Here is a 13,271-nt window from a genome sequence, read left to right as displayed (position 1 = left end):
CGCCCGTGTCTAAAACCGCTACTGTCCAGGCCATAATTAGGCTGAATAACAAATATAAACCAGTCGAGGTAGAAAACAAACAAACCCACAAGCTGCTTCATTCTTAAAAAGACTGAATGTGCTGACCAGCTCAACAACACCAAAAGGCCTGAATGATCATTGGAAATGGCTACAGTGGGTGGTACAGAATTCCTTAGGTTAAGAAGAAAGTCTTTAAAACATCAAAACAAGTGAAGAACACTGAGGTAAGATTATCATTGTGGAAGTCTATAATGCCTAGAGGATGTTTTCATTCTTGAAGGCCGGAAACTTCTAAAAGAGCGCTATGAAGCCAAGATTAACTTGGGAAGAGAAAGATATGGAGAATGTGAGAAACCACTCATGATGTGAAGCATACCACATTATCTGTCAAACAGGCTGTAGGCAATGTTATGGCATGGGTACACTGCTGATGTGACTGCCGATAGAAGCAGCAGGATGAAATGTGAAGTGTACAGGGCTCTACTCTCTGCTCAGATTCAGCCAAATGCTGCAAAACTGATCAGACAGCGCTTGTTGCAGTGCAAATGGATAATGACAGAAAGCGTACTGCAAAAGCACGCCAAGAGTTTATCAAGCCAAAGAAAAGAGATATCGTTGAATGGAATGAAGTAACACGAGTTCACTCTGAGTCTTCTCACATCATATATCAAAGTCACCACCGCTGGGTACTGCATATGTGCTTTTCTTTTGTAAAAAAGATAGATAGATAGATAGATAGATAGATAGATAGATAGATAGATAGATAGATAGATAGATAGATAGATAGATAGATTCAAACCTGGATTCATTTAAAGTACATTGTGTGAGATTGGAAACTTTGCTTCCTATTTTTTTTTAATATTTGTGATATTTTATTATTATTATCATTATTATTTATTTTAATAAAACATTTAATATACGGCTGTTCGTTAAAGACTGTGAAGCAAGCTTTAGGCCTTTAACTATTAGAGTCCTGTCAACAGAAAGTTACGATACAGAAAGGGTGACGCGGCCGCATTACGTCATGGTCAGGTGATTGACGAGGAAGTAAACAACTCCGAAGACAGTAGACATCTCGACGGGGAAAGGTGAGGAGACGTTACACGTTACATTACAACAAGATTTCTTAACATTTGCAGCCTGGGTTTGCTTCTTAGGCAGTTTTGGCCACAGACGGGCTGACTGTTTGATTTTTGACATGAAGTTTGACGCTGTTTTTACGGCTGTGAAGCGCAGTTAGCTCGCTCGGATCTTACGGCCACTACAGCATCAGCAGCATCCTGCTAGCTTTACATGTGATGCTAGAAAACGGGTTCAGGTGGTTTAAACTTTCAGTGTGTATCCAGCTGTGTTGTAAAAGGTGAGATAGGAACAAAAACTTGGCTGTCCACATGACAGAGGATGTTACTTGGCTTTGCAGAAGTATACACATTTTCCTGTTGTTGTTTTTTTGTTGTCCATTTTAAGGAAACAAAAATGTAAGTAAACTGAGCCCAACTTCAAATAAAATAATAATGGGATGTGTAAAGCCATCGGATTGGGAACTAAATGTAAAATGGGGTTTTTCAGTAGGCTGTTTTAAATTTGTAAAAAAGTGTAAAAAAAAAAAAAAAAAAGGCCAACGTTGCATTTTATAATTGTGAAATAATCTGTTACTTCTCTAGTTGTTTAAGTACTGATGGGTGGAAAAGGGTTGTCAAATTTAAAGATGAAACTGATCAAAACTGGTCTGATATTTGTTTGTTTATCCCGTGGTTTTGGATTTAAATACACTTTTTTTTTCTTCAAATTATGCTTTTTATTTTCTTAATCCATCTGTGACATCTTCAGGTCCAGCTGTCCAGATGACATCCCTTATCTGCACTTTACAACACCATCAAGACGATGTCAACTGGTGCGCCTTCTCGGCCAAGCTGTTAGCCACATGTTCTGGGGACAAAACCCTCAGGATATACGACGCCCGTGATTTCTCCGAGCTGCCTTTTTCGCCGCTGACAGGTCACGGCTACAGTGTCCACTGCTGCTGCTTCAGCACCTGTAGTCAGTTCCTCGCTTCGTGCTCCACAGATGCGACCACGGTGATCTGGTCAATGGTCTCGGGTGAGATCGAGGCTGTGCTGGAGCATCCTGGCCGTAGCCCCGTCAGGATCTGCGCTTTCTCTCCTGACTCTCTCCACTTGGTTTCTGGTGCATCTGATGGCACTTTGGCTCTTTGGGATTTTCCCTCCAGACAGCTGCGAAGGTAAAATTGTTAACCGAGTATCTCTGAAGCTAAATAATTTAAGGGGAAAACAAGGGAACTTTCCCTTGCTGGAGTTTCTTAAATGCTAGGAAGCCTCTATCTTGCAGTGTGACTCTAAATGTCACAAAAAAAACGTGACAAGCATTTTCACAATTTTCTGACTTTTGATAGCAAGATTACATGGAAGATTAGTTGAGAATTAAAATAATTGTTGTTTATTATAAGCTATTGTGTTATCGGCTGATGGTAAATTTAAAGATGTTCTTAACATTAAGACTTCTCAACATTATACAGGTCTGTAGTTTTTGTTATAATGACAAAAATGAGCTGGAACATAAATGTAAACGGGAGTCTGCACCAGTGTTTGCACTGGCCTCCTGTCACTATCAGTTTCCATGTGTTAATAAATGGGAATGATAATAGCCCTGAAGTGAAAAATAAATTGCTCATGCAGCTGCTGTCGGTTGTTTTTGTGAAGGACCGGGGCAGTGAATGACACAACAATGGTAGCCTGCTCCTTTAGCCCCTGCAGTCAGATGTTTATGACTGGCTCCACATACGGAGACCTGCGTTTGTGGGACCTGCGCATGAACCAGCTCCACGCAGAGAAGAACGCCCACGACCTGGGCGTCTCCTGCTGTACCTTCGCTCCGAGCATCCTCAGCGGTGAGAACTGTTGCTGTGCATCAGGGTGTTTTACAGCAGCCTCTGGGAATAAAGGCCCTTACACATTGGACGCATACAATTCCTGCAGATATTTAGTATTTTTTCAAATCAAACTGGATTCTTCAGATTAAAATTTTTTTTTATGTGAGTAAAGAGACACCGATAATAGATGTGACACAACCATTTTATTGATCACAAATAAATAAATAAATCACTAAATAAAATGCAGATAACATTTTTTTTAGTGATCTCACACCATCCCTTGTAGAAGAGTCACCAGAAAGTACACAAGGTCAAATTACTGCAATGCTGTTTGATTAAAATGCCATCGGTGGTGTGATCCGTACACTGCTGCTCTGTTTGGACTTGGACTGATTGTTTATTAGTAATTTTCTTTGTGAGAGACTGAGACTCTCTTTGCATTTTATTGTTTTTGTCTTTCAGGGGGTCAAGTTGTGCAGTTTCGTGTGGCGTCTTGTGGACAGGACAGCCTGCTGAAGATATGGGCCATAAACAAGTTGAGCTCTGGAGGTAGAGTGCGGCGCTCCCTCTCCGTATATCTCCTCTCATTTGATCCCTTTCTGTTGTTATTTTTTACGACCTCTTTGCATATCAGCTAACATTGCAAACCTGGATTTCACGTCCTCTGTTCCTACATGCCAGACTCCACGGATGCTAAACAGCTGTCACAGTAATACAATTTAAGGCAGAATTTGACTATCATGTTGTCATGTGACCCGTTGAAGCCTGCACTGTGGTGAAACTGTAGCCTCTCAGTGTGCACTCGTTCAGAGTTTGATGTGTATGCATTTCCAGAGGCACAACGATTCAAATCACTGGTGCTGCAAGTCCAAACGAGCTACCAGTTTTTTTTATGCTGTTATTAAAATTAACTGCAGATGAACTGTTTGTACTTCACTCCCCCACCTTTCTTTCTTTTTACCTTAAAGAGACTCTTTATTTCTGGATGTTACCATCTAATCCTTAAACTGAAAACAGTCCAGCTTGCTGTGTATTTTGATCTTTGTGCAAATGTGATTTATCTTCCGCAGCGTATAAGATGAAGCTCCTGCACACATTAACTGGCCAATCAGCTCCCGTCCTTTCCTGTGCGTACTCCTCAGATGGGCAGCTACTTGTGTCTGGGTGAGAGCTCAACTTTACTTTTCAAAACATCTGCTGTCTAATTGTGTTTAATAATTAAATTAATAATACTTGCTCTTCTTTACTTTGGGAAATTATTGCATATTAAATTAGGACTTATTTTATGATTTTGGAGTTGGCTTAATGCACCACTCTCTCAAAGTAATGAGATTAATTAAATCTGGTACACTGTGAGGGTAGCTGCCATATAAATTGTACTCAAATTGTATTTGATGGGCCAAAACATGCAGCACATTTACACGATTTCTAGCCAGCTTGATTCCCTCATAGTTTCAAGCTAAATCTATATTTGACACCCCTCGCTTGATCTGAAATACCTCAGCATCCGTGTCTTGATCTATTTGAGATCAAAAGTCTGCTTTGAAATATAGATTGTTTTCCTGGATGTGTAAGTAGGCCACCTCTGCACAAATATAACGGTGCAGTACTCAGGAGCAAACACTAGAGGGAGACATGGACTGCTCTATTTCTTAATGGGTGAACACGAATTTGAGTCCAGCCTACTGTGCTGCATTTAACAGTTAAGCAATACAAATGTTTTTTAGGTGGTTGTAATCTTCTTTTTTTTTTAATCTCATATTTTTATGTCTTTCAGCTCTGTGGACAAAACAGTCACAATTTATGATGCTGTAAGCACTTCTCTTATTCTGATTTACCAAGCGGCATTAGCTTAAATTGTATTTTAAAATATATCTGTCTGGATTGAATACAGAAAGCTCATGTTTTGTTTTTTGCTCATATTGTCTGCAGGAGAATGCAGTTTTGCTTTACAGGCTGAAACAGCACGAAAGGTAAACATTGATTTTCACTGACGTGGTGAGGCTTTGTTTGCTGGATTTTCACACTGAGTATAAGCACGACTTTGTGTCACAAAGACGATACTGAAATTTTCTCCCAACTTGCCAGGCAGAATTCTTTTCTGTTTAGTTCGTGATTTGATTCTGTATTTCTGTATTCTTAAATTGATACGTCTGATGAAACTAGAAATTACAGCATACAAAATTGGCCACAATATAAGATTTTGAATATTTAAAATAGCTAAAGTTAAAGCTAATGATAAAATAATTGAAGTTACTGTGATCATTTTTGCACTATTGGTTTTGTCTATATTACTTGCTGTGGTTTTATACAGACCTGAGCTCTTGTTTTTAATTTCTTCTTGCAGCAATTTGTAAATTTCTCCATAAACAGTGATGTAGTTGCTGCATAACACTGATGTAACTGATGGAAATGACATAGGCACTTAGCCATGTTGCTTTTATATAGGAATAAAACCAGAATAGCCAAGTGGTTGTTTTTACAGAGAGACCTGTTGCAGATGAGTTGTGATCATGAGCACAGACTCATTTAGCCTGATTGCAACATGTTGGCAATCTGGTTGTTTTTATGAATTAAACTGGACTTATTCAAAAGTGTTTGGAGTCAGTCTGCGACCTGTGCAGTCGCTTCATGATCAAAAGTGGTCAGGCAGAAGTTAAGGGTGTTGGACACTCATTCTCTGGATGACCAGATGTTTGCCACAACTACTTGCAAACAGTCTCAGACGGTAAACAGTTGAGTGCAGTCACCAGGTAACCAACATTTCTAGTTGCATGGAGGTTTCAATCTTGTTTTTATCATCTTGTGTGGCTGAGCGATGAAAGAGGTCTATACGGTTTCTCCGTGGCAGTCAGTTATGTAGAGACAGCCAGATTCATAATAATATTTTCATGTAACCTTTAAATTATTACAAAATCTACATCTTTAACAGGCGTTTGGGCTCCAAGTCATCATTGTTGACAAGTATTCTGACTCTAATCTCTATTCAGAATATGTGACTGTTGGCCATCAGTAGATAACGCACATCAAAAACTATTGACTTCTTTTCTTTTTTCTCACTAAAACAGGGTTAGGGGTAGCTAGGGTTCTGCAAGAATATTCTACTGGAAATAGTAGGTACTGGATCTAAATCTCTTGCAGTATGTTTTTGCCCCCTAACTGGTGCACAACCAGGTGTCAAGTCTGCCCGTGGCCACCACCCTACTCCGCCCCTGCTGGTGGACAACGCGTCTGTATAAAAGAAACACAAAATTCAAAACTCATTAAGTCCCATGTTTGTGGGGAAAGCGATAGCTGAAACTCCGCCCATGATGTGATCAACATCAGCGGTCCCCAACCCCTGGGCCTCGGACCGGTACCGGTCCATGAGTCGTTTGGTACCGGGCCGCGAGAGTTGAGGCTCAGGTGTGAAATGTATGGTTTTCAGGGTTTTCAGCGTTATTTTGTTATCGTTTTTATCGTTAACTCGGTTTTCCTGGGTCTTTTCACGTGTGTTATGAATAAATCTTCTTTTTTTTCAGTACCGGTACTAGTTTTATTTTGTTGTATTTATCCGCGACACCCTAAAGGCCGGTCCGTGAAAATATTGTCGGGCATAAACCGGTCCGTGGTGCAAAAAAGGTTGGGGGCCGCTGATCTACATGATTAAAACGGGTTGTGTTGCATTGTTGTCCCTAAACTTGTGTTTTTTTTAGAAAAAGGTAAGACTACTCTCACTCTGTCCCTCCCACCCACGCAAAACCCACAGCTGAACGATCACACTTGCATGCTATTTATACGTCCATCCAGCCACCTGTGTCTGAAAGGCAGCAGACTCCTTTCAGCGGGGCGAATGAAAGTCGTTTTGGAAAATCACTAACTGAAGAGGAAGCAAGCGGCAAGTTGAGGAAAAGTGGATAAATGGGGAAGAAGTTTTTTCATTACTTGACAAAATGTCTTCAGGAAACTGCTTTGAGTTAGACAAACTGATGATACAACATTGTGAGAGTCTCTTAGGTCGGGTTAGTGCGTGCCTCTCTTTCAGCTCTTTTAATCGTAGAGATATTTGTGTGAAGCCAGCTAGCTTTTGTGGATCATCATTTCTCAGCAATCCAGCTTAGGTTCGAGAGAGATTGGACTCATTAACGCTGCCTTGACTTTACTGAATCCGCTGAGAATTTGATTTTAATCCTTATTGAGATGCTCAGTGCGGCTTTCAGCATGGTAAGCCTTCACTGAATTGGTCCTGATGGAGAGCATTTTTATCACTGTGACATATGTAGCATCAAGCCAGAATTAAAAAAACTTTTGGCCATCTAGGAAGCAACTGCAGTTTTAAAGCTTCAAGCAGACCTATTATGCTTTGTCTTATTTCCTGTTAGAATAGTCGATGCTCATATTAAAGAGTCAAAGTTCCAGATAATGAGGCGAGGATGTGTCCAAGTAATCCCTGTCAGCTCAAACTAGGCTTCAGCCTAATCACTCAATTTCAGAGAGGTTTCTTTTTCCTACTCTTTGCTTTTGCATGAGGTCAGAGAGCATGAATGTGCTCATGTCTTCAATTCAGTTAATTTTCCTTATTAGAGGGCCAAATCACAACAACGGTCACCAAGGTGCTTCATATTGTAAAGTAAAGAAACCCCAACAAGTACACAACCCCCTATGAGAAAGCACGCTGGCGACAGTGGGAACGAAAAACTCAATTTTAACAGGAAGAAACCTTTGTCACTTTCTCCAGCAGAAACAGGCTCAGGGAGGGACAGCCATCTGCTGTGACCGTTTCTTATGACAGCTCTCATGACAGATCTCTTATCAAGCTCCTCCCCCAAGCAGACATTCAGAAGAAAGTTTCCTTAAAGTGAAAGAAAAGGAGCTAAAACGGTTTGTTTCAGACAGTGCACCAAGCCCCAGTGTAAGATTAATCAGGATTATTCTGAACTGTGAATCATGCAAAGCTACTCTAGGCAAGTCCAGGTATTAAAAACAAGCAAACATGCAATTGGAAACTGACATCAAAGATTCCCTTTAAGTCATCGAGCTGCTTAGCAGGACTGAGATGTGGTTCTTTCCACTTTGACTTCTGAATTACTGATTTTAATAGACTCTGTTTGAGTGCTTGTATAACAAAGGTTTACTCAACGTCTTATTTTTCATTTTTCTTTTTACATGTAGTTTAAAATAAGGTAAAACTTTGTGAATTTCCTTCAGAATTATTAATGCATAGTAGTATGTGTATGTGTAATTTAATTTAAAAAAGTAGTAGAAAATAAAAACAATTATCAAGCTGCTGGAGTAATTTGAAATCCAAGGTAATCATTACGTTCGTGTATGATTCTTGGAAATGATTGCATTGATGTTGAAAATGTAATCCCGCCCATTGACATCGATGTGATTGTGTTATTGGCATAATTGTTGTCGGTGAATCATGCATAAGCTGTTTGCCTGGTAAATCTGTTCGGACACCTTTCTCTGTCAGTCTGTTATTTTTTACCATATCGTTAGCTTCATAGCATAATTGCCTAAATCATTTGACTAAGTCAATGACTTAGGCAATTATGCTATGAAGCTAACGATATAGAGAAATTATACCTGTATTGTGAATAGAAGCAGCGTTCAGGTGGTTATCCTCTGCTGCAGGTACGTGACGGCGTGCGCCTTCTCTCCGACCTCACCGCTTATTGCTACAGGATCTATGGATAAGACCATAAACATCTGGAGGCTGGAGGATGGTTGCGGTGGAAACGGTAGGGAGGGAAAAACCCACACGCATCACTTTAGAAGAGTCACATCTATGTTTTGATGAGTTGTAAAAATGTTCCTGTAATCTGTTTTTGTTTTTCTCCCTTACTGCACCTCCCCGTCCAACGGAAAGGCGGGAAGCTGTTGCCTGGTTGGTTTTCTTTCTATCTTTTTTTGTTTTTTCTTGTTTGGACACATTTTTATGTCACTTTAACAACAACAACAGCAGACTGAGTACAACAGCAAGCAACACTCAGCAGTAACAGGCCAGCTTTTATTGCTCCTTTTTTGCCAGCTCTGAAAAACAGAGGATTTTTTAAAGACCTTATAACCTTTATATTCTCTGCTGAGTACGAATCAGTATAACCTTTAATAACAGTGTTTCATTGGCTCTTTTTTTGTGTGTGTTAAGATTTTACATGTTAAAGCAGCTTCGTCTCCTAAAGAAGGGCACAGATGTTGGTTTCACGGTCGCCCTCGTTTCCTCGATCACTCGCCACTCTCACGTGTTTGCAGTTGGCCCAAAGACTTCATTGCATTTCTCATGTTTACGGTTCTTTTTCTTTGTTTTGTTTGTCTTGCAGAAGAATCTGCTCAGACTTCAATCAAAGGTGATAAGACAGCTTTACTGTATTATGTGTTGCAGATATTCTATACAAAAATATTCCAGTCCTGAGACAAAGTGTGCACGAAAGCCTGCGATTGTTTTTGTCCTAATCACACTATTCACGTTTGGTTTCACATTAATCTTTCAAACATTTATTTATATCGCTGTAACAGCCACAGCCTCACGATCAATAAGCAGTCAGCCGGACTCCAGGTTCGCCTTGCATGGAGAATATGTGTCCATTTTTCAAAAGCTGTCTAGGACTGACCATCTTGCTTTGACTCACCCTCTCAGGGAGAGCCTCGGGAGGCCGATCGAAGCTGCTGGTCAGCGATTGGTCGGAGGACGATGTGTCAGAGTGGCTGCTGGAGGAAGGCCTCGAGGGATTGGTGGACAGATTTAAGGCCAATAACATAGATGGGACAGAGCTGCTCAGCCTCACCAAGGAAACACTGGCGTCAGAGCTGCACGTCGGTGAGGAAGACGAGCATCACACGCTGCTCAGCGAGAGCGGCGCCGCTTCCCCACTCCCTCCTTTTCCCACAGTCCTAATACTTTCCCTTTTGTCCAGAACAGAAGGATAAAAGCCCAGTCTTATGAGCATTACACGCCGGGTCTCTTGTGAGAATGAGCACGGCCGCGTGCGGATTAGGATTTTTGCACCTATTTACATGGATAAAAGATGGCATATTAAATCAAAGTAAGGGTGAAGGAATGGGTGCTGATGGGGAGGGGGTGGGGGGGGTTTTACTCAGCAAGATTATGTAATATTAGGCTGCACTGGGAAACCACTAAGCTTTAGGGACCTTAGCGGTTCGGACGTTTAATCTGGAGCGCTTCTTTAGTTACATAACCCAATCATCAAAACAGAATTCCCCATACGGTATAAAGTGGATTTATACCTAAGCCCTATTGGTTATTTCCAAGTCTGTCTGAATGTATTATTTTTAGTTGATCAGACGCTTTTGTTTTTTTTCCTCCCCCCTTTCACCATCAAGTGAAACCGCTCGGCAAAGTCGGAGCGTTATGTTGTCGATGTCAGTCTACCAGCTAGGCCTGTGTTCGTCACGTAGTTGTCAGCAAATGTTTGTTGCATTGCCGTGCCGTCATTTTCATCCCACAGTCGCTGTCAATCACTCCTCGCCGTGGCAGCTCGCGTTCACATTGTTCTGTTCTTAGTAACGCCGCGTGAATCCCACCTTGCTTGTAACCAGAACTAACTTGGAGAAGAGTGTTAGAGTAGTAGTCTGTTTTATCTGCTACAATGACAGAGAGACAGAGACGGAGCGCCCTGACGCGTTTTTCAAAGCTGAGAGTGAAATCAATGCCTCTTTGAGAGGAAAGCACACAATGTTTAAAGTCCTTTGTGTTCATTTGCAGTTAAGGCATTTTTTATGAGATTGTTTATTTGTAAACTATAATTTCTGTGTGATGATTTCTTTTTTTTCAAAGTAAAACTGGCCCCCGGGTAGCTGCTGAGCATTTATCTTTGAATTGGACAGACAGCAGACATGGTCTGGTCCCACCACCCTCACCCACGCTCACATTTGTCACCCGAGAGCGCAAAGTGCTAAAGACACGAATAACAAATGCTCAGAGGCTTCATCGTATTGATATTACTGTCAGTGTTTGGGTCAGTTCAGCTTGTTCCACTTGATGCTCAGCTATTTTCCTTTTCCTTTTTTCTTTCTTTCTTTGAATCACTGCACACCGAGTCTTTATGTGCCTCTGTTCTGTGGCTGATGTGTGTCTGTAGAGTCAGTCGGCCTGCGCAGTAAACTCCTGAGGAAGGTGGAGGAGCTGAAGAGTGATTCAGTGTGTCTAGGCATTCCCGATGAGTTCCTGTGTCCAATCACCAGAGAACTGATGAAGGAGCCGGTTATTGCTGCTGGTGAGCTGAGATCATCGATCGTGTGTTCCATCATTACTTTGTGCTTTTTTGTGTTGTTTACACAGTTTTTTCCACCCCAAACAGATGGCTACTCATATGAAAAAGAGGCCATTGAGAGCTGGATTAATACCAAAAACCGCTCCAGCCCCATGACCAACCTCCCCTTGCTGACGACTCTGCTCACCCCTAACCACACCCTGAAGATGGCTATTGGTCGCTGGAAGACCAGCCACTAGACATCTGTGGATCTGAGCTGGCGTGCTAATGATTTTTCACTGAAGTGTAGAGAAGCAGAATGCAGTGCTCAGATAAATGCCCACAGCACCGTTTCAGGAAAAGGTGTGCATGATAGTTAGCCAGATTTTAAACGACCAACCCGAATCAACAATCAGCTGCCTGCTATCACACAGAGGGGGGGAAAAGACCAGCATGAGTATCCAGAGTTTTCAAGAATGCACTTAGCTATTCACTCAAATTCAACTAGCTTTGGCTGCAGCAAATATGTCACTTTTAGGCTGGATCATGTTTTCAATTTCCTCATATTTGGTCCTTCCTGTGAAATCCCTGCTTTGATTTTTGATCAGTGAAGAATGAGGAAAACTATTTACCTGCATTGCTTTTAATGATTCCCCTAACCTCACTTTACAAATAGGTGACTATTTTGTTATTATGTGAAACTGATTAGCATTATTTATTATGTATATATATATATACACACACACACACACACACACACACACACACACACACACACACACACACACACACAAAACACTATTTGCACTAACTGTAGATCAGAAGAATCTACAGTGTATTTAATTTAGATTGCTGTAACCTTGTTGTTTACCTTAGGCTGTATGTGAAAGATGAACATAGCTGCTGTGTTGGAACAGCGACGCCAATGTGGAAGTGCCTTTCACCTGCATTCTTTCTATTAGCCAGCAGGGGGCGACTGCTCTGGTTGCACAAATAAGCAAAATTCATAAGAAGCCTGATAGAAATCCTTCTGCTCTCTTCGTTTATGGGCTCAGTAAACATCTTCCTGATGACTTTATAAACTCAGTCACTAGTTTAAAGTCTTGCTGAATACAAGATGATGCTCATTTGTGTGGCATTTGGCAGTTTCTAACTCCTTTCCACTCCTCACACGAGAAATTTTGGTTCAGAAAAGCCAAGATGGTGAGACCCGAAATGCTCAAGTCCAGACTGGAGAAAGATAGTCCGTGTTTTATATTGATGTTTATTACAACCCTTTTCCAAAAAAGGATGCTTTTTATCATTTCAGAACAATTTCAGAACATTAAAACCATATGATGATAGCATGTCTTTAAACTTTGATGCTTGGAAAAGGTAAAGTTGGGGCATGCTTCCCTCTTCTTTTAACAGCATCAGTTGCTGCCATTTGTGAAGCAAGATGTTCCCTCATTCTTGGTTTATATGAAAACGCAACATCCACAGTTTTAAACAACGAAGTTTACTTCAAAGGCTCGTTTTAATGTCAATTTAGGCGAGTTATGTGAAAGGTCCTGTGAAAGGCCTTTCTCCCACCCACACACCCGGAAGCTTTAAGCAACATTTTATGGAGTAAAATGAAAGAATGAGCTGTAGAAATGTAGTCATCCAGGAATATTTTATTATACCACAATATTAATGTGGTAATATTCTGTAATCCATAGTATGACTCTGAAAAGTGTATATGACAACTATGAACATATATTAAGTCTTAAGTTTCTGTTTTCTCTCTTTATCCCACATTCTGTAAAAGCTCTTTCTCAAGTCTGAATAAACCAATAAACACTTCATATGAATATTTTCTCTGCTATGCAAAAATAAATAACATTTACTGTGAATACTGAAGCAGTCACTTGTAAGATTATGACAAGAAGCTGTCCAACAATGTCATGTACAGTGCCTTTTTTTGTGTGTTTTTCTAGTCAAATGCACCAAGAAAAAGGATCTCGGGTACACGAAGTAATCCGTTCTGAAGCCTGTAATGCTAACAGATAACCACTTACAGGGAAATAGATAATCTGCAAATATAGTGTACACCGTACAAATATAAATGTTTTTTAAAAGACACTTCACAATAGAAATGGTCATATCCTGCAACAAACAGCGTGAGGTTTCGTATATTCGTGCACAAA

General features: G+C 40.7%; 1 protein-coding gene across 4 annotated transcripts; it reads left to right on the top strand.

Annotated features, from left to right (window-relative positions):
* The first annotated feature begins 106 nt into the window (after window positions 1-106).
* LOC146678857 (WD repeat, SAM and U-box domain-containing protein 1-like) lies at window positions 107-13,146 on the top strand. 4 transcript variants are annotated; one of them, XM_085404034.1, is made up of 14 exons: window positions 107-245; window positions 1,005-1,109; window positions 1,852-2,263; window positions 2,742-2,929; window positions 3,374-3,460; window positions 3,982-4,075; window positions 4,689-4,722; window positions 4,844-4,884; window positions 8,528-8,634; window positions 8,763-8,780; window positions 9,214-9,240; window positions 9,531-9,710; window positions 10,993-11,127; window positions 11,212-13,146. In XM_085404034.1, the coding sequence occupies exons 3-14, from the start codon at window positions 1,866-1,868 to the stop codon at window positions 11,361-11,363; spliced, it is 1,461 nt and encodes a 486-aa protein (XP_085260160.1). In that variant the 5' UTR covers window positions 107-245; window positions 1,005-1,109; window positions 1,852-1,865; the 3' UTR covers window positions 11,364-13,146. The 4 variants fall into 4 exon arrangements, with proteins under 4 accessions (XP_085260160.1, XP_085260184.1, XP_085260176.1 ...); XM_085404058.1 differs by lacking the exon at window positions 8,763-8,780; XM_085404050.1 differs by lacking the exon at window positions 1,005-1,109 and having other exon boundaries at window positions 133-245.
* Window positions 13,147-13,271: the final 125 nt, after the last annotated feature.

Source organism: Rhamphochromis longiceps, linkage group LG1, assembly GCF_057381845.1.
Source record: "Rhamphochromis longiceps isolate RC_006_pf linkage group LG1, R_longiceps_female_GT1.1, whole genome shotgun sequence".
NCBI classification, from domain to species: Eukaryota; Metazoa; Chordata; class Actinopteri; order Cichliformes; family Cichlidae; genus Rhamphochromis; species Rhamphochromis longiceps.
Note: the sequence above shows the minus strand (reverse complement) of the source record. Positions and strands in the feature narration are given on the sequence as shown.

Coding starts and splice junctions, on each gene's coding strand:
- LOC146678857 (XM_085404034.1), top strand. CDS start 1,866: ATGACATCCCTTATCTGCACTTTACAACACCATCAAGACGATGTCAAC. Junction 4,076..4,688: donor GGGCAGCTACTTGTGTCTGG/GTGAGAGCTCAA, acceptor TATGTCTTTCAG/CTCTGTGGACAAAACAGTCA. Junction 4,723..4,843: donor CAGTCACAATTTATGATGCT/GTAAGCACTTCT, acceptor TATTGTCTGCAG/GAGAATGCAGTTTTGCTTTA.